This window comes from Pyrgilauda ruficollis, unplaced genomic scaffold (genome assembly GCF_017590135.1).
Source record: "Pyrgilauda ruficollis isolate IOZ18807 unplaced genomic scaffold, ASM1759013v1 scaffold150, whole genome shotgun sequence".
Classification (NCBI taxonomy): Eukaryota; Metazoa; Chordata; class Aves; order Passeriformes; family Passeridae; genus Pyrgilauda; species Pyrgilauda ruficollis.
Window position 1 is genome coordinate 250045 of NW_024513655.1, and position 27709 is coordinate 277753.

General features: G+C 46.5%; 1 protein-coding gene across 3 annotated transcripts in view; it reads left to right on the top strand.

Annotated features, from left to right (window-relative positions):
• Nucleotides 1–27709, top strand: part of CTIF (cap binding complex dependent translation initiation factor) — a 145083-nt gene that overhangs the window by 28639 nt on the left and 88735 nt on the right. For 2 of the 3 annotated variants that reach the window (XM_041461661.1, XM_041461663.1), the window contains exons 3-7: nucleotides 880–963; nucleotides 11609–11731; nucleotides 15622–15695; nucleotides 16534–16638; nucleotides 20529–20604. In XM_041461661.1, the coding sequence (XP_041317595.1) occupies nucleotides 880–963; nucleotides 11609–11731; nucleotides 15622–15695; nucleotides 16534–16638; nucleotides 20529–20604 (462 nt within the window). The remainder of the gene's footprint in view (nucleotides 1–879; nucleotides 964–11608; nucleotides 11732–15621; nucleotides 15696–16533; nucleotides 16639–20528; nucleotides 20605–27709) is intronic. The other variant, XM_041461664.1, reaches the window with a different exon arrangement.

Below are 27709 nucleotides of genomic sequence, written 5' to 3' on the forward strand. Positions count from 1 at the left end.
TACCTGTCACGGAGCTCTCAGGTGCTTGTTGGTATGGAAATGAGTTTTCATTTTCTTGGCACATCATCCTTGGTGATGGTACCAAGCCTTGAGTGTCTCTGGAGCAGCCAAGTGCTTCCAGCATGGAAGACCTCAGAAGTGGGGCTGGTCAGTCTCCAGTTTTTTGAAGGAGTAACAGAATGACTTTAGAATTAAGCAGCACCTTTGATGTTTGTCTAGTGAAAATTGGTTTTGGTTTGTTTTTTTTTTTTTTTCACCAGTATAATGCAGCCTTACATTTCTTTAGGGGGAAAAAAATAAGGCAACAAATGACACCACATTCAACTATTTTTGTGGAGGCACCTTGCTGCCCAACCTTGGGGGAAGTTGGCCTAAAAATCTGCTAATCCTCTATGGCCACATATGGCAGTGGCCAAACCTACAGCTTCCGTATTCATTTTCTGTTTTGTTTAAAATTAAGACATGGGGTGTTGGCTGCTCAGGGCATGTATCTGCCCTTGAAGAAAATAGAGTTGGAAACAAGGGTTGGGAAAAGCAGAAATTCTGCAGCTTTCCATGGAAATGAGTGGTAAGTCACCCTAGTGTGTATCACACACCTGGGGTTCCAAGCACGGAGGTATTGGGGCTGGATTTTATTGCAAAAAAAAATATCAAATGCTTTCCTAGAGTTGTTGCTGCTTCTTCCCTCTACCCACTGTCAGCGGGTGGAGCATTTCCAATCCAAAGCCTTTGGGATCATCCTCAAAAAGGAGGGGGTGCCACACGTGTGCAGCGATGCCCGCGGCGGGACGGCGTTTGCTGTGCACTGTGGACTGACGCAGCAGTTTTGCCCAGCCCAGCTATTATTTTACACAATCCCTTTTTTTATCCCTTTTGCAGTGGACGGCGGATTGTAGCGAGCAGCTTGATGGCAGCTGTTCCCCATCCCGAGGGAAGGGCTCGTCGTCTCACGAACATAACCAGGTAGGGTTTGTGTTTAGTTTCTCCTCCCCAGACCTTTGCCTTTATTTCTTATACTGCCTCGCCTGGTAGGTGCTGCCAGCTTTCCCTCTCCCATGGAAGGGGAGATGTGTCCCTCTGCTTGGCATCTGAACGCTCATTCCTGCCCAAACCATGGGAGGTGGGCAACATCCTGATGTGCAGGTGGATGCTTTCACCAGGAGCTTAAAGGGGAAAAAATAAGGAGTGTCACATTTATTCTGGAAGACTTTCTTATTGTTACCTGTGTGAGGAAGCTGTTAGGAGCATCAGAGCTGACTTGGAAGGATGAGATGTAGCTGGAATGAGGGGTCTTTGTGTAGCTGGGCTTCTCTGCTGCAGCACAAGGGAAGAGCATTACGCAGCTGAGAGGGTGAGCTGGCAGAAGAAGCAAAGTTGCACGTGCTTGAGAGCCTGTGTTGGTTGTGCAGTGTCAGGTGTGAGTCAGTTTTGGTGCTTGGACGTGGTGTGAACATGAGTAAGGAGTGTCTACCAAGCACTCCTGGAGGTGGCTGTCCCTCCTCATGATAGAGGGTTGGGTAGGGTGGGGGCTTGTGTTTGATCATTCTCATCTGGTTGACAAACTGCTGTGTCACCATGAGACCATCAGCTCTGTGAGAGCAGCACTTACTTCAGGAGATGTGAAATTTAGGCATCTGAGGGAAGGGGAAACAGCATTTCCAGTTGCTGTAGCTGATGGATGTCCCACCCGGAGAAAAGGCTTCAGGTTGATGGTTTTCATTCTCTTGCTCTGCTTGATGTCCTCCAAATGCAGTCTTGTGAGTGGGATCCATGAGGGGGAATTTGGGAGCCTCTTGCAGGGTGTAAAAGAGGCTGTGCCAGTCTGAGCAGGACATGTTGCAGCTCTCGTTTTGGGCACAGCTTCCTCCCATGGAACCGTGCTGGAAGTTCTTGGCTGAGGGCAGGGGCTTAGGCATCCTGTCCCTGCCATGGCCCTGGGATGCTGGTAGTGCCTCTACCAACACCTTTACCCAACAAAGGCAGGGTGTTGCTTTGTGGGAAGGTGTGTGCTGAACAAAGGCACTGCTTCTGATGAGCTCCTGAAGGTGCCAGACGGAGCTGTGGATTTAATTTATTACAGCTGTGATCTGCTTCAAAATATTCAGCAGCAAAACGTCTTCCAGGCTGCCTCGCAGCACTGCAGACAGCTGATGGATGTTCACCTGGGAGGCTGGCCACTTCCATCGAGCTTCCTTAGCTGGATCAGAGGTTTTCCCTAGGGAAGAAGGTCCCTGGCCCTTTACCCAAGGGCTCTGCTGACGTGCCAGTGGCTGGTGGGGACCACAGGAGGATGCAGGAGTCATGCATGGGTGTTACTGTCCTGACATCCTCCATATGCCTGGTGCCATGCACTCTTTTGTTTCAGCTTACATGGGGTTTTTGTGGGTTGGTTTTTTTTGTTTTTTTTTCTTTTTTCTTCTTTTTTTGTTTTCTTGCTGTTTTTTTTTTTCCCCCTCTGGGAATTAAATGTGTTTGATCTCGTCCTACAGGGAGCTCCTTTCCTACACACAAACACCATTCGCTGATGCCCAAGCTGCTTACCCTGTGTTTGGGCTCTCTCCCAGCCTGCAGCAGAGCTAGTAATTATCTCTCTCCATGTTTGGCTTCCTTTAACTGTGAGTAACAAATTTTCCTTGGCACCAAAGAGGAGCTGCAAGCTATTGTTCCTCTGTCCAGGCAAGCATTTCTCTCACTGTCACTGATATATGAGTTAAATGCTTCTGGTGAGGACCAAGTGCAGTTTCTTACCATTCCTGGCTGTTTTCACAAAAATCTTTCAATATTTTTTAAAAAAAGTCATTCCTAACATGCTTATCCTGAATTAAAATTATCAATCACTTTTCAAACCTGCTAAGGAAGAAGCCAGCTAATTATTTCCCAATGGAGGAAGGGGGTGTGTTTTGGGGGTGGTTTTTTTGTTTTGTTTGGGTTTTGTTTGGTTTTGGTTTTTTTGTTTTGTTTTGGGGATTTTTTCTTGTTCTGATGGGGATTTTTTGTTGCAGTTTTTTAGGTATTTGAGGGGTTTGGGCAGGAAATGCAATTCCTAGTTTTCCTATTGTGTTTCCAGCTGAGATCTCTGTGTTGCCAGTCATACTTGAAAAATACTTGGATGTGAGATTTCTGCTGGCTTCAGCTAATGTGAAAATGTGGGTTATGTATCAGTGACCATGGTATGCCTCACGTGGCCATCAGAAAGGGCATTTATATGGAAATCTAGGTTAGTCCTGGAAATATATTCAGCATGTGGTTCATTTTCTGTGAAGACAGAGTAGTCCAGTCTTGCTTTTTCAGAAGTAATTGGCTTCCTAAAGGTTATAGGGAAGCCTAGAGAGAAGATGACTTTCCCATGCCTGAAAAATCCCCCTATGCATCCCTGAGTACTTGATGCCTTTGAAATTCTGGGCTATATGATCCAGCAAGGTTAAGAAAAATAAAACATAGATTTTTTTTTTTTTTTACTCTGTGTGTGTGTGTGTGTGTGTGTTATGCATTTTTATATAGTATGTGTGTATATAAACATCTACTGGTTGTTGCACAAGTGAGGGGGTTAGAGCAATTTCTGAATAAAATGCAATATAAGGGTAAAAATTGAGTGTCTTGATGCAGCCTGCAGTTCAGGATATTCCTAAATGGCTGATTTCTGATGGTGTTGGGTATCTCTGGAAGACAGCGCCGCAGACTTGTCCTGTCTTGCACTACTTGGTGAGACCTGTATTAGCACCTGTGTGAGGCTTAGAGTCAGTTCCCATAGGCTGGCACATAGGTATTCCATACAAAGCAGTAGCTTAAAAACAGAGAAAATTCCCCCTGAAATCTCCTGGTCTTTCCAATTCTGTGGGCAGGTGGCTGTGAGAAGATGGTCTGCTCATGGGGGAATCTCCTGAGATACATTTTGTGATCTCATGTGCTGAGAAAATTCTGGTCTCGCAATTACATTCAGCTCATTTGTAATTCTTGTTTCCTACTGGGATCTCTCTGTTTGCTGCATGGCATGGCCATGTTCCACTAAACCCCCAGAAAGTTTGCCAGGTCTCACCGAGTGTGAGCCTCTGGGGCAAAGACCAGGTACTCAAAATATTATTTAAGCACCTTACTGCTTCTATAAATGAGGAAGGTTTAGATAATGGAATAATTTTAAGCTCTTTTATCTTTGAATTTTTTTTTCTTCCCCAAAAAGAGCCAGTGGGAAGTTTTTATATAATACTTTATTTGCATTCCCCTTGTGAGGCTGTGGCAAGTAGGAAGCTCTTTGATATATTTCTGAGAGCAATTCATTAAGTAAAAAAATCTGGTATGGTGCATATTGAGGGAGCCAGCAGAGCTCTTGGTACATGAAAGGCCTGGCAGAACCTCCATCCCAGGCTCTCCTTATGTAAAAGGCATTGACAAAAACCAGAACAACTCTGCGGGTTTGTGCTATTTCTCCAGGCAGTGGGAGATGGAGAGCTGGAAATCCTTCTTCCTGGCCACGTCCCTTCCTTCCCCCATCGTGGCTGGCTGTCACCCATCATCACCAAGGAAAAACCTGTTTGTTGGCAGCAAACAGGACTTGCTTTCATTCCACTGCTTGTGTCCATGCCCCACCAGGTGCAGCAGGAACTTGGTACAGGGTTTGGGCCCTCAGAGGCCTCTGCAGTTGATGGTCATGTTGCCAATCTGCTGAGCAGTGAAGGAGCAGGCAGGGTGTGTAGATCACACCTGATGATCCCACACCTTGCCTGTAGCACCCTTGTCCTGTCCTCCCTGAGGAGCTGCTGGTGTAGGAGATGACTTTACCCTCCTGTTAAACCAGCAGAAACAGCAGCACGTGGTGGCAGGGTGGGGTGGTGGGTTTGCACTCTTGGGCCTTGGCTGGTGATCAGACTGCCTGGAGTAAAGAGCATCCCTAACTGTGCTAGCATAATAGTTCTGACAAGGGCCTGGAGGGACAAGGGGGAATGGCTTCCTGCTGGGAAGGACAGGGTTAGATGTGATATTGGGAAGGAATTCTTGCCTGTGAGGGTGGGGAGACCCTAGCACAGGGTGCCCAGAGCAGCTGTGGCTGCCCCTGGATCCCTGGAAGTGTCCAAAGCCAGGCTGAACAGGGAAGGTGTCCCTGCCCATGGCAGGGGATGGAATGAGACTTTAGGGTCTTGTCATTCCATGTCCACGTCTCGCAGTCACGGCTGGAAAAGCTGCCATGTTGCCAAAGCAAAGGCAATAGGAAGTGTGGGGCAATGTGTGAAGGCTGTCTCTTGGGTAACAGCAGATTTCAGTGCACAGAGGAGCTCAGTTTTAATGGAGAGTAGAAAAATCAAATTATCTGTGCCGATTTCTTTCACAGTTCCAGAAAATTTTCTTTTGCAGGCATCAGTGCTGCTTGACTTCCTGGGATCAGCCACCAGGAGATCCTGCCTGGTGGATGCTGCAGAAGCAGGTGGGAAGGGATCATGGTCTTGGACAGGGGACAGGGGACATGTCACTGGGTCCAGATTAACTGAAGTTAGCAGTGAAATTGTCCTGCTGGCTTAAGTCCAGTGATATCAGCTGGCAGCATGTAATGCCCCAAATTCTTGGCTGAGAATAGGGCTGGAGAGACAGTGGATTGGCAGGATCTCCTGACTAAATTTGTAATTCATTTTCCCTCTGCTGGTGGACAGCCTGTGTGAGCTGCCCCTCCTTGGGTCCAGATCTGAAAGAAAACAAAGGAAATAACTCTGGAAGGACTTTCAGAAATTACAGAATGTTCAGGGGGTGGAATGAATGTTAAAAGTCATCCACCAGCCATAGGCAGGGATGCCTTCCACTAGAACAGTTTGCTCAGGGCCTTATGTGCTATGAGCACTGCCAAGGCTGGGGCATCCACAACCTCCTTGTGCAACCTGGGCCAGTGTCTCATCACCCTCACAGTAAAAACATTCTTCCTAATATCCTAAATTTCCCCTCTTTCAATTTGTACCCATTAGTCCCTGTCCTGTCACTGTGGTTCTTGATGCAGAGTCCCTCTCCAGCTTCCCTTTAGGCTCCCTTCAGATTCTGGAAGGTGCTGTGAGGTCTGCACACAGCCTTTTCTTCTCCAGGCTGAACAGCCCCAACTTTCTCAGCCTGTCCTTCCACGTGAGGTGCTCCAGTCCTTTTATCAACCTCATGGCCACCTCTGGACCTGCTCCAACAGTTCCATGTTTGGGGAATACGTTTGGCGTTCTCCATCTCGTTGGCCTGCTCATGTCGTAGTCCAGGGCAGTTTGTACACTGAACTTGGCTAAGGTTGTCCACCATGCTGAGGACCTGTTGGGGCAGGTGGATGCTGGCTGATGCTGCAGACACTGATTTTGTGTTTCCAAAAGAGAAAGAGAAAGCAAGAGACAGACACTGGCTTTGCCAGTGAGTACATGTTGATGCATGCCTGCCTGATGGAGGAAGAGAGCAGGACTTTAGGTGGGGTGACCTGCCCAAGAGCAAAGAGCATCTCTGAGAAAACCAGTCACTTTTCTGCCTGTAATTGCTGGGTGATGCTTCCTCATTTAGTGGATGCAGCCCTGCTCAGTTGTGGTTGGAGAGCACTGCTGAGAAAGAAATCAAGTCCTTCAGCTAATGTAGAGGTGTAACTTTCTCTGGGACTTCTGTTTGGGCTTCTCCTGAAGCAGCAGTGCCTCATGTGGAGCAAACACCTCCTTGGGTGTCAGGAGGTCTGGGAGGGAGATGTTTCACTGCCTTGCTGCCTGCTCTGGAGAACTGCTGCTGCTTACTGAGGGTGGGGGAAGGTGTCTTCTGGGCCTGGTGTCATCAGTGGCTCACATGAGAGGACATCTTGTCACCCTCATTTTCTGTTTGGCTAGAGAAGACTGGGTGTTGCCTGTCTGCCCATTGTAGAGCTTCCTACACTCTTATTTTTGTGAGACTTGATTTACCTTTGAGGTCTCCTCTTTCCAGGTTTGGATGAATAGATCAGTCAGTGCTGGAGCTCTAGACAGGGAAGGGATGACATGAGCCATTTCCTCTGAGGCTGGGACAGGGCCTTGCTGATGGCTTTCCATAGCACATCTGGAGTTCTCAGGGCCATTCTGAGAGCCCTCAGTCTTCCTCTTCATCATCTTCCTCCTTCATCCTTGTGTGCAAATGAGCTATCTAGCACATCCTTGGCTAGCATGGCACTTCCAGTGTTGTCCAAAAAATGCAACCACGCAGGCTTGGTCCTTTCCCAGATAGTCCAGAAAGATCTTGTAAGCTTAGCCTCCTACTTCCAAGTCCATCAGGTCCTTTGGTCCTGTATTATGACACAAGTATAGATAAAACCTTACCTTCCCTGGTGAAAGAAGATCTCAAAGTGATATTTGGTGTCCCTTCTGCAGATTGGAGAGGGCTGGGGAAAGTGGACATAGACCTGTGAAGGGAAGGAGCAGTGGGGGGCTTCTGCACCACATTTTTATAACAGTTTCTGGTGTTCTTACAGCATTATGTAATACTTTGAGGAGAAAGAAGCTAGAAAGTTTACCCTACTAAGATATTAATCTTATGGTTGATTTTTTGTTGGTTTTTTTTTAAGGTGTATTTTGAGTTACTAAAATAATTAAGCCTTTGGTTTTCCATATTAAAATTGGAGTGTTTTTTCTGGAATAGGTCTAGGGAGGTACTTGGAGTGCAGTGCAAAAATTCTGCATAACGGGAAGATTTGGCAGCAGCACAAATTTGGTGTGTGAAAGCCTCCACTGCAGAAAAACCTCTAAAAGGGCTTTTTACACAATAGCTGTCTTCTGTTCTGACCAGGAGTAAGATCATTTGAAGGACACACCAGAGCTTGATCTAGGGATCCTGGGTACAGATGTGAGACCTTGTCATGCTGGGGAATATCTCAGAGATTTTTGGGGTCCTGAGAACTCTGATAGCTTCCTGTTATTTTTCCTCTGGCCAACCCATGAATGCTGTATATTGAATATTGAAATTTTTACATACAATTGGACATAAATCCCATCCAAAATCCACTGATATCTTCAGGACACTTAAAACTTGTGCTGCTGCCAGGGTTGATCTGCATCTCTACCAGCACAGCCTGCCTCACCCATACTTATCTTCACTGAGAACAGCCACGTAGGTGATCACTGTGTTTCCATTTATGGCTTCTGCACTGGGGAAACTTATCTTCTTTTTCTGTAAATAGGATTTTCAAACTTGCACTGAAGCAGCAGAAAATATTAACTCTTAAGCTGGCAAAGGCAGCCGGATTAATTAGTTCATGCCTCAAAGAGCTCACTGCAAAGGTGAAAATTGCAGTGTAAGTGAAACATACGATTACTGCTAATTAAAATGCAAATGTTGGATTTGACAGCTAGTTTCCAAAGGAGGGCTGCTGGCAGTGGTAATGTTCTTGAGCCTGGCTGTTCCTGAGAAGGTGCAGAGCTTGGCCAGAAGGATTGGCATTGGTTTGAGCAGCTCCTGGGAATCCATCTGTAGAGGGATGGTGTTTTCCCTCCCAGTCCCAAAGTGTGGCTCAGAGGTCCCATCTCCTGCTGGTGAGTGTAGACCACAAATGGTAGATGGAGGAGCCCAAATGAGATCTGTAAGCCAGAGCTCAAGGACTGTTTGGGGAACTGAGACTGGGAGATCCTTGGTTTTTTAAGGGCACAGCAGAGTAACGGGGCCAGACGATGGGGAATTGGGTCAGCAGGAGGCAAGGGGCAGAGAGCTTTGTGCCATTACAGCTGTTTCTTCTGTGTTTGTCAGCTTTGCAGTCAGTTCTGTTCCTGCAGTACGGTGGGTTTGTTTAGCAGGAGTTGTGTGTGGAACATACACAGGATGGAGGAAGAGCACTGCCACATCTCACCAGTGCCAAGCCACAGCTTTCTGCTGGACTCCAGCTGCCTCTGGAGTCTGGGAATGAGTTTTTATGGGCTTTGCGATGGTGCTGGTGGAGGGGTTTTGCTGCTTGGGTGTTTTTTTAAGGAACAATCATTACCTGCATACTCTCACCCACTCCTTGAGCATCACCCATGAGGTTGGTGTGAGCAGCCCAGCTCCTACAGAATGTCTGCAGAGAGAGTCCATTTTAGCATGAAAGAGCTTTACTGCAGGACACAAAGCCATCAGAAACATGTGGGATTGTTTCTGGGGATCGTATTTTCATTCTGGATATTTCAATTCCCTTCAGTAATCTACCAGTAAAAAGTTGTTAATCTGTGGCAATTAGTCAGAAAATTTGGGGGAAATATGGAAAATTTGGCTGTGCTGGTGAGTTTGAACATGAGTATATTCAGGCAGTACTCAGTTTTGGACCATTTGCATCTTCAGCAGATGTTTCAACAGTTTTTAATGTAGAAATTTTATTTTAAAAATTATTTGGTTTTCAATATTGGTATCAGTGCTTAATAAAGGTAAGGAAGGTAAAGAGGGTGAAAGCCCCAGGCCATGAGTTAGAGCCAGGAGACAAGCTGGTTTATTAAAATCAGCTATGATTATGATCTAACTGGTTTGTGCTGTATCCATTGACGCTGATGCATGGTGATACCAATATTCTGATTTCTAACAACAGCTGCATTTCTGGAATTTGCAACATCTTGGATTGTCTGCAGAAAACCATTTCTAAAAGATGGATCTACTGAATATAAGTGAACAATTTTTCTTTTCAGTGTGTCTTTTAAAGCAAAGGATGCATGTGCTGACCTGCAGCATTTGGCACAGAAATTTTGTATGTGTGTGTGAACATGATGTTCAGTGTGTAGGATACAATTAATCCTTCAAACATCAAGCACAGAAGGTGCATTTCTCCCAGCCACCTTTTCAGCTGGTGCACATACTTCCCATGTCAAAGGAAGTATTTCTCACTTCTCAAGATGCCTACAAGGCTGGCTCTTCCCCAGGCCTTCCTAAAGTGGCTTGCCTGACATCCACCACAATTTTTATCCCTTCATGCCAATTGAGCAACACCTTTTGTGCCATTTTGTGTTTCTCAGCCATGGGGAGATTTGATGGTGTGATAAGTAGGGAAGAAGAAGGTGTTTTAACTTCTTCACAGTGGAAATAATCACAACCATTCCAATTTCATTTATCTACAACTTGAAAACCAGATAATTGCCTCTTTTGAAGTCAATACCACAATGTATTTGAACTTGCTTGAAACTTACTAGGTTGTAGAGTGCAGAATGTCCAGCTGGAGCGATGCAGAAACTAGCACTGGAGTGTGTGGCTTCCAATTCCTTGTGTTGGGTGAATACTTCCATATTTCATGTGCATCAGGGTCCATGCTGGACCACTGGGTAGCATCACCTTAGGTAGTTCAGTTCTGCTGTGCATTTGTCTTCCTGCCTCATCCAAGTCAGGTGGCAGCGGTGGAGCTGGGACCTGGTCTGTGCCCTGAAGTTAGTGGCCTGGACTTGGCTGTGTTCAAAAGCAGATTGAGTGGTGAATCCTTTTGGCTTTGAAGGCTGAGGTGGCCCTGCCCTTGCCTTAGCCCATGGCAGCGTCTGCAGGACCTCATGTAGTCCCATGAGAATGTCTGAGACATGAGAAACCCTCTTGAAGTTGTCAGCTCTCACACCAGCCCTAAAACACAGGCTTCACTTTCTATTTCCCAGATTTTCAGAGTACTTGGAAGAGTTGAATATTCTGCACTTTGCGGTATCATGGGGTTTTAATCATTTTAGGTCACTTCAAAAGCCTTTCCCAAGCCTCTGAGCAAAGCTTTTGGAGCAATTGCCATGACAATATCCACCTTTTTCCTCAGGGACCTTGTGGGGTGTTTAGGTAGAGCTGGTCAGGTGAGTTATTCTGGTTTTCAATGAGTCATTATGCCTTGAGGGCTGAACAAGGAACCTGCAGTTTGCTTGACAGCACAACAAGTGAGAGAATAAAGGAGAACATCAGGCACAGCTCCTTAAGAGACAAAAATAGTTATTTGTGTAATGAGTTTCCTGGTGAACTACAAGAGTCCTCAGCCACGTGAATAACTGGACTCCAACAGTGGGTTGAGCAGTGGGAAAACTGGCTGAGAAGTTTATTTGGGTCTGGGAGGAGAATTAAGGGAATAGAATGGACCCTGAGATTAGATCAATTGGTCAGAGCATGGTGCTGAAAACACCAAGGTCATGGGTTTGATCTCTGTATGAGCCATTCACTTAAGAGTTGGACTCAGTGGTCCTTGTGGGTCTCTTCCAACTCAGAATATTCTGTGAGTCTGTAAAACACTGGAATGGAATGGAAATATTTCAGCTGGGAGGTACCAGCCATCATCCAGTGCTCAATTCAGGGCTGACCAAAAGTTAAAGCGTGTTATTAAGGACATTGTCCAAATGCCCTTCAGCAGCTTTAGAGGGCGTGGGGTTGATGAATATGCATAGTTAATACTCATGAAGGTACAGAAGGTAAGTGTTCTTTTTCCCCATGCACACACTAGAGCACTAGGGCCAAATTTTATCTTCATCAGAGCCTCCCACAGTGTCATCCCTTTGCAATCGAAATTGAACATGTTAAAGGAGTCAGAGGAAGCCCAGACAGGATGCTGGTCGTGGGCATGGTTTTGTAGGTGCAGGCACAAGTGGCCTGGGAGCTGGAGCTCTCCTGTTCCATCAGGTCGGTGGTTTTGGAGTGTGTGGGATGGAGTGGCCCTTGACTAAAGCAACCTGTTTGTTGTTTTCAGGAAGAGTGGGATCACAGCAGCAGTGGGAGCACAGGATCCCGGCCGGGGTCGAGCTCCAGGCAGGGCTCTGGATCCAGGCCTGGCAGCCACAGGAGAAGCAGCCAGTTCAGGCAATCAGCCAAGGTATACCTGGTGGTGACGTGCTGAAGCTGTGTCCCCTGCTTGCTGCTTCTTGGAGGCATCTCCCTCACGACATGTTTGTGGTGTGTGTCACACACAGGCGTGGGTGCGTGTCAGCTGGGAAGGACACTTCAAGGACCTCTTTGGTTCACTCATGGTGTGTGACCTGCTGAGGTGTGATGATTGCCTTAGCTTTGGGAAAGAAGTCCCATGTCAGCCGGTTAACTGCAAAGGAAATGGAGGTTTTTTTCTGTATTTGAAGTCTTGGAGTATTTCAATTTTGAGAAATCAAGAGATGTCTGTAATTATTTGCTGGTAGGTCTTCATTAGAAGTTGAAAGATGAGTGGGTAGCACATAGATGGTGTTAAATTGTGTCCTTAAGTCCAGCTGCTTTCTATGTGAGCTGTCTGCAGGGCTAGATGGGGAGTTATCTTCCTACCCTGCAAAAGACTCTAAGAATTAACTTTCTGTATGGGTTTAGGTCCATCACTGAACTCAGACAAGGGACCATTCCTGTTAGTTTCAGTCAGCCTATGTCCTCCTGTCTTCTCTTGGAGTCACTCTCCTTTATGCACACAGGAGCAGCAGTTGTGCCAGAAATGGATGGCAGATGCTAAGGTTTGGAACCAGTGGTCAAATTCCTGGTCCATTCAACCATTTCATCCTCCTGAAGATCTTGAGGAAATAGCTTTTCCTTCTAAGCCATGCTGTGATGGGAGAGGACCCACAGAACCAGGTTGTATCTGGAAAGTGATGGTCCTTTCTGGTGGGAATGAGACCAAACATATCCTTTCCTCTTTGAGCAGGGATAATACTGTCTTCCTCAAAATTTCTAAATTTTTATCTGTATTTTTCACATGACAATTTGCAGTTTTCAATAGGGAAGCCCTGAATTGGAGCCTTTTCAGACAGTTCAGTATCTATCTCATTCTTTTTTTGTTTTCTACCAAAGTGCAGCCAGGGGTTGTAGGCAGCTGAGAAGAAGGAAAAGTGGGGAAGCTCTTCCAGCTCAAAACTGAAAAATGCTTAATACATGGCACAGGATAATCCCTGAATTTATAGCAGAGACCCAGGTGGCCACTTGGTGTTGTTCTGTGTGCAGTGATGATTTAACCTGGTTGCAGTTGTGTAGCAAAGAGCGTGATTTCATATTTGTTTTCTGGAGGATGGTAATGAGGAGCAGCGAGAGGTGGGACGCTGAGCTGGGCTTTGTAAAGCTGCTGCGTGCATGCAAATGCTGACTTTGTGGGGAATTTGCTGAAGCTGCATGCATGGTAAACAGCCAGAGTCCACGTGGGCCCATCCCTGTTTGTGTGGGCAGCTCCAGGGGCTGGGCAGCAGTGGATGGAGGTCATTTGTGCTCACAGGGGCAGGAGGACAGAGGTTGTGGACATGCATTTAAACCAGACTGTGTGCAGGATCTACTTTACTGGATGTCTCATCTCTCAGAGTACTGGTGTTACACTTGAAAGCGTCTCTCTCAATTATCATTCCGAGTGAATTAATTAATTTTCAGCAGTACTAACTCCTTCTCAGTGAAAAAAGATTATCTAAAGCTGTGGGTTGGGTCACTGGGAGCTTCATGTTGAAATTGCTGATGGTTATAATTGCAGTCCTGGGGGGACTGACAGCAAGTCACTGCTTTTCTTAAATACATGCCATTTTTAATCTTTTTCTGTACCTGGATCTGAGTTGGCTTTTTGAAGTCTTATTATTAAGTCTTGGCACTGTGCTGTGAGCATTTTAGTAAGCTCCCTGCAGCCCAGGGCTGCGAGGCTGCTGCCTGTCCTGTGAGCTGACACAGAGACTGGTTCTAAAGACAGGTCATAGGAGACCAAATGGGTGTCTTGAAATGGCCACAGTGACTCACGACTTAATGACAAGGTGTGTTATCACTGGGCCCTGGCACTGTCTTTCTGGAGTCTACTGATGCTTGGAGTGTCTCCAAGAGGTTATGGGGACATCTTCTAGGAGGACCAGCTTTGGGTGAGAGTGTCCAGCTGCTGCCTTGGACCTGCCTGACCTCCTTGCCACCTGAAATGGATTTGTGTCTTCTTTTTGTGTGTCAGTTATGATAACCTGCACATGTGTGCTTCCATTACACTGCATTTGGATGCTTGTAAGGATTTAAGAAACTAGTTCCTCTCCTTGGTGGGAGAAAATCGTGCTTACATTTGCCTAAAATAAAAGGCTCATCTTCTGTAACTTATCACAGGAGTTATGTATTTCTGGTAAATTGTTTCTGAGCAGAGACATGTCAGCTTGCAGATCCCCAGGGGTTAAAATCATAATCCATAAACCCCTTGGAAGAGACTAAAAAGGGAGCAGTGTGTCTGTGTTTGGAGTTTCTGGTGTCTAAATTGGTTGTGCTGGAAATGACTGCAGAGTGTAACCATCTGTTCACTAAGGACATGTGTCCCTGACATTGGTTGGGAAAGTGTTGCTCAATTTGTGAGCAGATAGAGCTCTGGGACTTCATTAAGAAATGGCCACAATTTTTATGAGTTTCTAATGTCTTGGTTAATATTAATGATACTTGAAAATGACAGAAGTTATATGATGGGGAACTGATGGAATCCACCTTCTCTAGCACGTGTTTTGCCAGAGTGGGACCATTTGGACTGAATTGCTTAAATAATCTGAATATGTGCAAGATTGTGAGTAATCTGAATAAGAAATGTTGAGGGGAAAATTGGTTAATATGGACTCCTTACGTGCATTGCATTCAATCCATCCAGACTGAGTCAAGTCTGATTTCTTGAATGGTCTTGAATGGCAAAATCCAACCTGTTACACTTCACCTGTAAAGTGTGGAGAGGGCAGCCCTCTTTGTGCAGGGAGGACATGTGAGGGCTCATGACTGTGAAGGGGCTTTGGATAATGTATGTGAGGTCTTTGGGTTGTACATTTGGACAGAAGCAGCTGCCTGCACAGGAAAATTCAAGGTGTTTCACTGTTGGCTGGAGATTTCTTAAAATGCCCATGGGGAAAGGCCCTGGGGTGCTGGTGGCAGCAGCTGGACACGAGCCCAGGGTGCCCAGGGGGGCAATGGCCCCAGGGCTGTCCCAGCCAGGTGTGACACAGCCCCAGGGCAGGGCCCGTCCCTGTGCTGGCCCTGCTGAGGCACCTCCAGGGCTGGGACAGCTCTGGTTCCTCAGGGAACGGGGCTGGGAAGGGGCTGGAGCCCCAGGAGAGGCTGAGGGAGCTGGGAAGGGGCTGAGCCTGGAGAAAAGGAGGCTCAGGGGGGACCTTGTGGCTCTGCACAGCTCCTGACAGGAGGGGACAGCCGGGGGGATCGGGCTCTGCTCCCAGGGAACAGGGGCAGAAGGAGAGGGAACGGCCTCAGGCTGGGCCAAGGGAGGCTCAGCTTGGACATCAGGAGGAATTTTGTCATGGGGAAGATTGTTAAGCATTGGAACAGGCTGCCCAGGGCATTGGTAGAATCCTCATCCCTGGAAATGTTCAAGTGTTCAAGTGCTCTGGGCTGGGTGACAAAGCGGGATCGGACACAGGTTAGCCTCAGTCTTGGAGATCTTTTCCAGCCTAAATGATTCTGTGATTTTGTGACTCTCAGCCTGGCCCCTGGACCTTGGTGGATTGTGGCTGTGGACATTGTGAAGGAGGACAGGGCTGGAGTCAGAGCTGGGCTTGTGCACAGTCTGCTCCATGTTGTGCACAGCTCTGTGTTCCCGAGGCTGACACTGTCCCTCCTTGCCTTCACGGTGCACTTTTGCAGAAGGTGAGGGGTCTCTGCATTGCATGGATTCACACAGAAACACAGGATCACTTGTGCAGAGCCAAGACACCTCCGTGGCTGGTGGGAGAGGCTGTGCCCTGGTCAGGATAGCTCCGTGTTCCTCCTGATAAGTAACCACCTTTCCATCTCTCCTAGAATGGCAACAAGGAGAGCAACCTTGACATGCTGGGCACAGACATCTGGGCTGCCAACACCTTTGACTCCTTCAGGTAAGCTGGTTTTAGATTGCTCTAAGAGAAAGATGGACTCTTAGGATGGACCATGCCTTGTCTTAGCTCTCACTGGTATGTCCATCCTGCTGGTACCCAGGCATCAGAGAGTACCCTGGTAGGGCTGACATCACTGGTCCTCCTCCTCCTCCCCATCCCCATTTAGCCGTGGCACCAAGCACAGTCTGTTTAAAGCATCCTGTGTGTTCTGGAAAGGCCACTGGATGAGTTTGCATTCCAAACACCTGAAACCAGTACCAGTACAATTACTTGTAGTCACCCCAGAACTGCACAGGCAAGACCTGAGTCAGCTCTGAGCTGCTGCTCTGGGATTTTACTCTCCCATTAGTTGGAGGTACCATTATGTGTTGGCTTCTTAGCTGCTGGGAAGAACTCTTCAGCTGCTGTCTCAGTGAAAGCAGTGAAATACCCTTCCTGTCCAGTTTTATGCATAATCTGCAGGTGTTGAGTCTCTGGGGCAGACAGGTTGGGCAGGACCAGAGAGAACATCATTTCATGGACCTGTTGCAATACCCTCTTGGTGCAGAGAGCAAGTATATCTTGCAGGGTGTCTTCTGTATCAAAATTAGAGGCTTAGATCAAGCCCCAAGAGCTCAGCATACCTAAAAAAAACAAGAAAAAATTAAAAGAGATGCATCAGTGTGAAGATTGGAGGCTCATATCCACGTGTTCTGCAGCAGGGAGTGGGGAGTGGTGCTTCCAGAAATGCCAACTTTCCTTGTCTGCAGGCTTCAATGTGCCCTCTGCTCTTCAGCTCAGTGGTGTTTAATTAGTGGTGGACTTCCTTTCTCTGTTTTTCCCTGTTTTTCTCTCCTAGTGGTGCAACGTGGGACTTGCAGCCTGAAAAACTAGATTTCACCCAGTTTCACAGAAAGCTGCGAAACACCTCCAAACACCCATTGCCTCACATAGACAGAGAAGGGTGAGTGCTGTGTCTGCAATACTGTGCTCTCCAGGAAGGTCTCTAACTTCTCCCTTGTTCTAGGAATTTGGCTTGGTGGCACACCTCACACAGAGGAGAAGGGAAGAAGCACTGGACTATTTAGAGAGGTTGAGAATGCCATGATCAGTCTGTCTGGCTCTTCTGTCTTCCATTTCTGAGCTGGAGCGGAGTTGTTCTCTGTATTTCTGCATTGCCTAATAGATCTCAGTGTTTAAATAACTCTGGATCCAAGTCTCCTAGATCCTGGTGTTCTAAATTTAAACATCTCTGGATATTGGAGGAAAGATCCTGGCTTAGTGCTGACCTGGTTACAGTTCCTGTGAATGACACTGTTCTTCCCAGCAAGAGTTCAGGGAAGGAGAGAGCATCAATGTGTTTCATAAAACTGTGAAAACATTCAACAGCTCCCTTTGGTTGTGACAGCCTCCACAGGCTTCTGTGGTATTTCTGGATTCCTTACTGGTTGTTGGTTGGTCAAACCAAAAAAAAATGTGTGGTGGCACCAAGTGTCTCACCAGTGTTGCTTAGATGGATATCACCATTTCCCTGCAGGTTCTCTGCAGATGGAGAAACAATCACTCCCAGACAGGAGGGTGCCTCCAGGTGGGAGTTGGGCTCTTCTCCCCTGTAACAAATGATAAGATAAGAGGTAAAGGCCTCACGTTGCATCAGGAGAGGTGTAGATTGGATGTTAGGAGCAGTTTCCTCATGGAAAGGTCTGTCTAGCCCTGGCAGAGCTGCCCAGGGCAGGGGTGGAGTCACCATCCCTGGAGAGATTTAAAAACCATGTGGAGGTGGCACTTGGGGACATTGGTCAGTGGTGGCCTAGGCAGGGCCAGGAGAATGCTTGGACTTGGTGCTTCTAGAGGTCTTTTCCAACCATAACAATTCCATGATTCTATAGATCGGGTTTTCCTCATGCTATCACTCAGAGCATAGACAAAGAAAAAAATTAGAACATGTCTAAAACATGGGGTTGCAGCTGATGTTCCATCACTGCCATGTTGTTTGCAGGGATGGAAATCTTCTCTTGGAGACATTTTTCTGCTGATAATTTGGTTTTGTCAAAGTACCGGCCAGTGCCATATGCCTGGTCTGCACATCTTGTTTAGAAGACAAGTTTAGAATTGTTACTAGAACAGTTGATTGGAAACAATTAGAAACATCCAGCCAGGCCAGAAACATCCCATATCAGCCCAGGCTCAGCAGCTGCAGTAGGCTTCTGTACTGTGCAGAGGCAGGAAGACTCAAACAACCTTTTTTCCTGCTCTGTAAGTAAGGTATACTGCAGGTTTATAAAGAGCAATTTTCAGAACATTTGGAACAACATAACACTAAATTTCTAAGTCACTAAGTCTCTTAGTCAAGTTCAATCCCATTTTTTTCAGATGAGTTTGAAAAATGAGATGAAGGGGAGCCCTCTGTAAAATAAGATATAATGTTCTTCCTCTGTAAAAGAAGATATAATATGCTCCATGGTTAATGGCACTTGCCAGGTGATCCTGTCAGTGACAGCTGCTATGTGCAGGGAGGATGGAGCAGGGTTGGTGTTGTGTTTTTCCTCTGTTCCTGATGTATTGTGAATGCCCACATTGCAAACAGGTAGAGGCGACAGTATGGAGGTGAGATATTTAATCACTCCTAAATATTACAGCTGTAAAAATGGAGTAAGAATTAGTATCTGCAGAAAAGTTGAGCAGATGCTATCAGCACAAATATTTTCTCTTCATTCCATGTCCCAAAATGCATGCCATGTAAGTAACCTGGCTAGGACAGAGGAAGCACAAAGAAAGACAAAATTGTTCTTTTTTTTTTAATTTCTAAAGCTGACTGTGTTGTGCATTCATCAGCTCTCCATGGTGAATCTGTGCCGAGATTCAGCTTGCTGAGCCTCCATAAATCTCCACCTGCTAGCTAGGCATTTTCCCCTCTGGCTTGAATGGGAAGCTTTTTTTAAAAATGTAGTTGTGCAGTGAAAAAAATAATAGAGGGAAGAAGAAAGGACTATGCTGTTCAGTGTGTGTTTTCAACACTAAAAGAACCATTTTATTCCTGAGTCTGATCAGTTGCCCAAGGCTGGCCATGTGGTTGCATCCAGTTGTGTGACCTCAAATGGCTTTTGGTTGGGTGAAGCGTTTTCCTCCAGGGAGACACCTGCTTTTATTGGAAGATGTTGTTTGGTGGCATGCTGAATAATCACAAGAGGAACAGTTAAGAAAAAGCAGGGAACTGTACCGTGTTTCTGACCTGAATTCATCTGGCTTTAATTTCCAGTGCTAGCTCTTGCTCTGCTTGTACTCTTCTAGATCAAACATCCTTTTGTAGCTGGTATTTTCTCTTCATTCCAGGTATCTCCCAAGCACATGTATCACTTGAGTTTTTCAGGTACTCTAAGGAATCTCCCTACTCTTTGAAACACGACTGCCAGAGCTGCCTGTGGTCCTGTAGCTGGGGCTCAGCCATGCTGTCTCCAGAGGAAAGCTGCCTTCATCCCCCTAATCCCTGCCTCCTCTTCATTCCCTGCCTTTTTGCCATAGTTCAACATCAGAAATTCAGTCCCCACCCTTTTCAAATCACCTGTTCCTACAATACACTTGTGTTCTGCACCTGCAGCTGGCATTGTTTGTCCCCAGATGTGTGACATGATTTTTCTCATCTGTATAAATACATATATATAAATATTTTTTTCAGATGTGTGTTTCTGTATGTGTATGCACACTATATTTTTGCCTTTTTAAGTTAAAATCAGTATTTCATGTATGATGGAAAGTCAGTTTTTGAACACCTCTGATTTCCAATGCATACAGAATCACAGAATGGTTTGGGTTGGAAGGGATCTTCAAGATCCCCCTGCCATGGTCAGAGATACCTTTTACTAAACCAGGGTGCTCAAGTTGATTAAGGTCAATTAAATTGCTTCCTTTCGGTTTGCTGGATTTTGAGTCTGGTACTTCAGCATGTGCCATTTTTCTCAATTTTTTTCTCCCATTTTCTCTAATTCCAACATCTGTTTTTCTCTGACTTCTAGGCACTGATTACCTGGGTCTGCTGCTACCAAAGTCTCTACTGTATCTTATATAACACTATCTTACTTCTAACTGACAAAAAAAAAAAAATTTCATTATTGCATAATAAAGAAAGATCATCTCTGTTGTTTGAGAACATAGAAGGATGATAATTATTGACCATTTCTTTCTTTTTCTGTATCATCACAAATTCTTTGCATCCAACTTGTAATTATCTCTGGATTGGTTTTTTTTTTGTTTCTTTTTCCAAGAAAGTCCTTCAGCTGCCACTTCTGTGTATGGTGTGTGAGTGCTTGACTTCTCATCCCAATTTCATTGTCTTTCAAACTGTCTGTTTATATTTATATCGATTGCTGCTTCCTGTCTGAGGTGTGTGTTTGCTGATTTTCAGCACCTTTCTCATCAGGGGAGCTGGAGCTCCCGTGGAGACCAGCAAATGAGCAGTGCTTCAAAGGAAACGTTTTTCATTACTCTCTTTGTGCTCTCATTTCTGCTGTCCAGGTGGGCTGTGCTTTCAGTTTTACTTGGTGTGGAAATCAAGTCACCCTGGGCTCAGGACTGCCTTTGGTTTCCTTGCTGCTGCTACTACCAGAAGTGTTTGGAAGCTGTGGCAGATGGTGCAGGTGGAGAGGACTGAGCAAAGCATTTAATTTTGTATTAACAGCTTTACGCCTGCGTGGGAGTGTTTTGGAGGCACAGCACACTTGCTCCAGAGAGAGCCTCTTTGTTTCCATGAGAGGCCTTTGCAGCAACAACTGATATTCCCCTTGTGCTGTAATAGAAAATTAACTGTGTCTCCAACGAGTTTTCACGTGCTTTTGTTTTGTTTTCCTCTTGCCACAGGCTTGGAAAGGGGAAATACGAGGATGGCGACAGCATCAACCTGAACGACATAGAGAAAGTCCTTCCAGTGTGGCAGGTAGGTGATGAGGACATCTGCCCCTGCCATGGTGGGGACCAGCAGCAGCACCTTCCCTGCCTTGTGTTCCCTTAGGAACCCTCCTCAGGAGTGGGAAAGCTGCTGGGCTGTGGTCGTTTGGGGGCTGTGGTTTCAGGTGTTGGTGCTGGGCAAGGGCAGTTACCATGCAGACTTTGCTGGGAGGTGATCCACAGAGGGCAGTATATACCTATATTTGTGTACATGTGGATGTACACTTGGCTCATATGTTGAAGAAGAGGAGATTCTGAAAAGCATCAACCCCTCCTGACAGCTCCAACATAAATTGCTGCCAGGAAGCCAGCAGTGCCTGTGTGCTGCCCCAGGTATTGCCCCTTTGGGGTGGTGCCCATGCTCATATGCAGTGGTAGTCCACGTGTGCGTTTTCTCCAGCCTGTTCTTTCCCCACATCTCTCTCTGCAGTTTTGACAGTTCTGGTTAAATGACCTCTGATGCATGGATGTTGTGGAATAGCAGAATGAGACCCTGAAGTTCAGAAGAGAGGTTGGAAAAGTCAATTTGTCAGCATGATACAGTTTTCCATTTTACAGAGCCCTAGTCCTCAAAGGAGCTGAGTTCCCTAAGCTAGGCAAGTTTCAGAGGATGCTCAGTGTGTTTTTGCTGAAACCTCTTTGCCTCCAGAGGCAAGGATGAAAATATCTCATGTGCTGTGTTAGAGTTACCCTTTACAATGCTGAGCCAAGAGCTCACTGGGTGTGGGAAGTTTGAATGAATTAGAGATGGGACCCCTGAGTTGCTTTAGATGGTGTGGTTTGTTTTTTTTTTCAATCTTTTACATAGGCAGGAAGGCTGAGTTCGGCTCACATTCTCACTGTATGCTTCGGAAGGTCACAAGGTCTCTAGTTATAAGACCTTTTAAAGATTTATTAACTAATAAACAATAAACTGCCAACAAGGATATTTATGGTTTTGACCTAATCCTTAAATATTTCGTCTTATGGACTCATGCTACAGTGTAAGCTTTCTTAGCCAGTCATGTTATGACACACAAACCTACAGCACTGCATTCTAAGCTCCTTATTCACCTCTGTAACTCCTTTTTTTCCCTGTATCTTAAATTCTAAAACTCTAAACTTTCTTCTGCTTAGCTTAACATGTCTCTGCCTTAAACTATAAATTTACATTCTCGCTTTCAGTACTTAAGTTTAGGAGCTTTTTCCAAGGTCTCAAATCAAATCTTGTGCTTAATTCTGAGCTTTGGCTTACAGGCCCAGCGTTCTGAGGGTTCCTTGCACTTTGGATTCCTACAGCCAGGCTTCTTGTTCACGCATCATGTGAGGAAGAGCTTTGCTCCTCCTGCAGACCATGTGACAATCTGCCTTACTGTTGCTTTTGGGTGAACTATTTGGCACTGAGTACATGAAGGAGTGGAGAAGGGCAGCTGACTTTGGCAAGGAGAAGCACTGCCTGCAGCTGCTTCCTGCTCAGTCTCTTCCATGTTTGGTATGTCTGGACTTTAGGTCACAGAGAAAAAACATCAGGTTCAGCTGATACAAACCCCATTAATTCTGCAAAATAAGGTTAGTTTCCCTGGGGGAATAATTGGAAATGAAGAATCAAACCGTCTTTGGTGTGAGGAGTTGATTACCTTCAAGAAGGTTTTAATCAACAGCTGTTAAATAAGCCAGGTCCTCCTGGTCTGGTTATCATTTCATCATGTCCTAAGAGTACATTGAATACAATGATTTAATTCCAATATATACATTAATGTCTTGCTTAATTATTACTGTGACATCTCAAGCTAGAAGACCTAGTGGGAATGCTGGATTTGATGTTTTGTTTGTGCCTCAGGCAGACTTGTGCAGTGCTGCATTGATTTGCAGACATGCTTACCTTGGCATGTACAGCCAGTCATATGTGTCTGTGGGAGCTAGGACCCAGGTGGCTCTGGGTGAGGGTTTATCTTGTTCAACATGGACAAGTGAAATACTCGCAGACAGCTGGTTTAATCCTGACATATTGAATGCAACCATGCAATGCTGACAGTGATTTTACTGCTCCTCATCCCTTGTTTTAAACGTCTCTGTGGAGCAGTGGAAGGGAGCGGGGGGGGCATAAAGGAAGATATTCCCTTGTGTGAGCCTGTGAAAGGAAAATCCTTCACCCCATAGGTTATGTTCATGGGTGTTGCATCCTGAGGAAGAGGCTTTTCAGGCTGGTGATATATAAACTCCTGTTCTGTCTGTGTTTGAGAGCTCATGGGTTGCTTGCAGCAGGCGTGCACAGATGGAGGGGCCAATCTGAGCATCCTCTAGCTCCACTGGGGTAGTCTGAGCATCCTCCAGTGTGACTGAACCAGTCCAAGCATCCTCCAGCACAACTGGGGTGGTCCAAGCATCCTCCAACACGACTCAGATGGAAGTGTTTAGCTGCTAGGTGTTCTTCAGCAGCCATAGAAAGGTTAAAAGCACCATGTTTGAGGGAGGTAGGGAGTCTTGCTTACAGGCTGCTTGGAGATTTGTGTTCCTTTCGTGTTAAGGTGTGATTGACATAGGACATGAATCTTGAACTAATCTCCAGTCTACATCCAGGTCTGTATGGGTGTCTACAGAAAGATGCAGAGATGTCCCTAATTAAGCAGAATATTCTGGTTGTCAGGGGGTTGAGCAGACTGTTCTGGATATCTGGGTGTTGATATCCCCCTATGCATGAGTTTCTCTGCTGGAATCTATCAATAGTATTTTAACAAAATATTGCAGGGAAAGCCTATGACTATTTGGCAATTAAAATGCGGAAAAATAAACAAAGCAAAATAAGCCCAAGCGACCTCTCCCCAGATCCTCTTCTTTTGTTCGGAATTTCTGCATCCCAGTCCTTGGAGATGCTCTCACAGCATGGTGTGCTCTGCCATCTCGTGGACATGCACAGGCTTCACAATTCCTTTGCCACAACTTGTAATTTGAAGCTTTCTCTTGGCCCATCCTTTCAAAATCCATCTGAGGTGCTTGTTTTTACTGGGGAATAGATTTTTATTTTTGAAAGCTTCATGGCTATGATCTCATGAGGTCATTGCCTTGGCTCAGCTCATGAGCCATAACCTCTTCATCTCTCTTTACTCATAAGAGTCTGTAGTAGGATTTGGGCACTAATTCACCAAAGTGCTGCCAAAAATGACTCTTTTGAAGGTAAGTGTTCTCCATTCATAAGATCTGCTTTTTACTGCACACCAGGGAGCATCTGCTGCATAGGGAGGCACAGCTCAGGTGCAGAAAGAGATTTTGTCATCCTCTCCATTTCCACATCAGCTGTTTTGTTGAAGGAGACCACATAATCAGCTTGGCATCATGAAGACGTCACAGGGAGGGCTGGGTCAATGCCTTTGGCTTTTGCTCCCTTTGGCAAGCACTTGGAAAGTTGCTCAGGCTTGGATGTGCCACATGCAAGAACTCTGGTCCCAGATTTAGTCTTCAGAGTCCTTGGCAAGCAAGCCCTGGCAAAATGTACACTTACCAGAGAAAATAACCCAAGAGGTCATGTGCTGCAAGATCATAGGATCATGGAATGGCTTGGGTTGGAAGGGAACTTAAGGCTCATCCCCTTCCAACCCCCCTGCCATGGGCAGGGACACCTTCCACTCTCCCAGCTTGCTCCAAGACTGTCCAGCCTGGCCTTGGACACTTCCAGGGATGGGGCAGTCACAGCTTTTCTGTGCAAGATCCACCCTGTTCCTTCCTTTGGAACTTCTGTAGCTCACAAAGGACATAGGAGGCTGCATGTCACAGGGGTGTGCTGTAAATGCTGCTAGACACAAGCAGAGGGTTTTGGGACAAGCAGAGAGTTTCTGGACTTGTGTATTGCAGAGTTCAGCTTTCAATTTGCTGAACTCGTGCCTTTGGGGTGGGCTTGCCATCCTTTGAATGCTGGGAATGTGCTTTCACTGCCCAGCTGCTCCTTGTCTTGTGTTTTAGGAGGTAGAAATGTGGCGCTTCTGAAAGGCATATTGGACTTTATTATTGTAATGAGATAAACTTGGAAGATGGCATTGATATCATTTGGTTTGGCATCTTACTGCCTTCAGCTCATCTACTTCTGTTTCCTTACTGATTCTTGACCCTTTTTGTCATATGCTTACAGTTACAATGAACTGCTTGTTTCTCTTCTGGCTGCAGTCATCATCCAGCTTCCTTATGGGAAGAGAAACAAGGGAGAAGCTCCTTAGGAGAAAGGCAGACTCTTAAGTTGTTCACATTTCTCTTAGCACCACTGTGTTCCTGATTTTGTCCAAACAGGATTAGAAGCACCAGGATTCCTGATCCGGTTTGTAGTTCAGCCTATAGGTGCTTAGGCAAACAGATTTGTTATTTAAACTCTTCCTTTTCACACATGCCTGTGTTTGAAAGCAAAAGCAAGCAGGCTGTGGGTTCTTCCTTTAGCCTTGATGTTATGCTGCTTTTCTCCTGTGCTGGAAAACCACCTGAACTGAGGGACCCACAGGCAGCTTTGCCCATTTTCCTTGGGACTTCTTCTCACTGACAAGTATTTTCAAGTCAGACCTTACAGTTCAGTGTGGAGATTGTGTGAGTAAAGGTGGGACCTGTGCATGGGCTGGTCATTCAGGGTTCCTGCCCCAGGTCAGGCATGGACACGCTGGGACATGGTTTGTTGCACCTCGGTGCAGAGGTCTAGGAAGGGCTGGATGATTCCCATCTGAGGTACCCATGTTCTTTCCCTGTCAGCTCTGTAGGGTGCAGAGATAGACCAGTTCACATGTGGATTTGGTCAGGTATGGAAGGTACCTAAAGAGAGATAAGCCAACCCAGGTGTCCAGGGGGAGAGGATAGATTATGGGCAGGCAACCCCTTTGCTGTCGCTCTGCAGGCAAGGAGGGGAGATTGGTGTCCAGCACTGGCGTGAGGGCTTGTTCCTGGACCCTGCAGATCACTTCCAGGGAGGTGGTAGCAGGAGAACAAGTCTCTTTGGAGCCACAGACAGGTCTTTGGTGGTGTTATTTACTGTCACCATCTGGAGTTGTCACCTCGCCACCTCCTCTCTTGCCTGCTCCTTCTACACTGCAAGGCTTGGCAGTTCTCATTTTACCCAGCATGTTAGGCAACCCAGGTTGCTCCTCTTTCACAGCCTTGGCCATAGCAATGTGGCCCTCTCCTAGCAGGCTGTTCTGTGCAGGTGGATCTGGGGTGGGCTGACCCCTCTGCCTGGCATCCCCTCCCACTGGGAGTGGCCTGGTCCATGTGGAGTGTGCCCCTTGTGCTCTTGTCCCAGCTATCACTCAGAGGGTCTAACCCTAATGTCCTTTATGTGTCCACCACTTATGAAAGGGTTGGGGTCACTCCCTAGGAGCCCCAAAAGGGGGGATTATTTCTTTCTGCAGGAATCTGCCCAGTGTGTGGGCACAGCACTGCCTTCAGAGAAGGTTTCTTGCCTGACAAGCTCATATCCCAAGGGTCTTTCCAATACAGTAACAGCTAAAACCACTGTGGAAAGTCCCTGTCAAAGAGCCAAGACTTACTTGAGTCTAGGTCACAGCGTATTGGGAGTCAGAGCTCTGCTTGTGAGAAAAAAGCTTTTGATTTGCCATGACTTCCAGTGAGGCACGGCCTTTCTGTGGCCCTTTTTTTTGTTGCATTTAACCCAACTGACAGTGACCGTCACCTGGGGCAGAGAGGGCAAACTGCTGTGGTCACCTGTAGTCCCTCCAGCATCACTCCCATGCCAGAGTTAAGGCCACCATTGCCAAGGAAGGCAGACGAGGCCGTGGAGATCTCCAGAGAACTGGAGAGGTCTGGACCAAGACTGTGAATGTCCTGTGCAGGTTCCCATAGGCCTGGGCTCTGTTGGAAAAGCACAGTCCCTAAGATCCCTCAAGGTTATAAACCCTGAAGGTTTTATCAGATGTGCAGGAAGGGTTCTAGAAGGGTTTTCTTCTAGTGGGTTTTTCAGATTGTGATCGTCTTCCATACCAGAATCAGAGAAATATTGAAGTTGGAAAAGACCCATAAGGTCACGGAGTCCAACCATTCCCCCAGCACTGCCAAGGCCACCACTGACCCCTGTTCTCAAGTGCCACATCCACGTGTCATTTAAATCCCTCCAGAGAAGGGAATTTCGCTACTGCCCTGGGCAGCCTGTGCCAGGGTCTGACAGCCCTTTCCATTAAGAAATTTTTCCTAATATCCAATTTCCTAATACCATAGCCTTATTTTGAATAAGCCTGATAGCCTTATTCAGTGCATAAATGAAATGCTGGAGAAATGGCCAGGAACTTCAATATTTCCATTATTACTTTGTTATTATCATTATTATTATTATCATTATTATGGCTCAGAGCAGGTTCCTGATTGTGGAAAATGATATGGGCTTTCTGTTCTCAGTGCTGATGTTACCCTTCTGGCTGTCAGGCAGACATTGCAATGCTGACTCATAATTCCTGGGAGTGTCTTTCCAACCTGGTGGGCACAGAGATCCTGCTGCTGGTTAGCTGGTCAGAATTTGGGCCAGGCTGCTGTGCTTGCCGGGATAGGAGGCATTGGGATGTTCTCACACCCCTGCTGGATTGACTAGTCAGGGGTTTGGGATGAGCAGGGAGGGAAGGGGAAGGGACAAGGGTGGTTTATGCTGCAGCTCTGAAGTTTGTCAGTGCTGGGTGGCCGAGGGGACAGGGCTGGTGGCAGAGGGGAGCCTTGCAGCACTAGAGGGCACTGCGGCCTCGCTGCATCGCCCTGGAACACTGCTCTGGGCAGAGGAAATGAAGCTTTCCAGAGGCTTTTTCCAAGCAGAAGCCCCACTCTGCAGTGTATCTCACCCTCCTGTGCCAGGGCACGCTGCTCTCCATCCAGATGTGTCCACCTCGGGCTCGGAGTGCACGTCCATCGTGGGGGAACCTGCAGGTTTTTCTCTGCACCTGGGACTGAATTTGGGCGAGCTGCATTTTGGCTCTGAGCAGAATGAGGTCAAAACCGAAGGTGTGTGTGACCCCCCTCAGTTAGCAAAGCCCTGAGGGGAGCTGGTTCTTAGAGGTTAAACATGTCCCATCTCATGACACCCTGGAAATCCCGCCTTTGCCCACACAAGTTCATGTATCTCCCACGGGATGTTCTAGCAGGGTTCA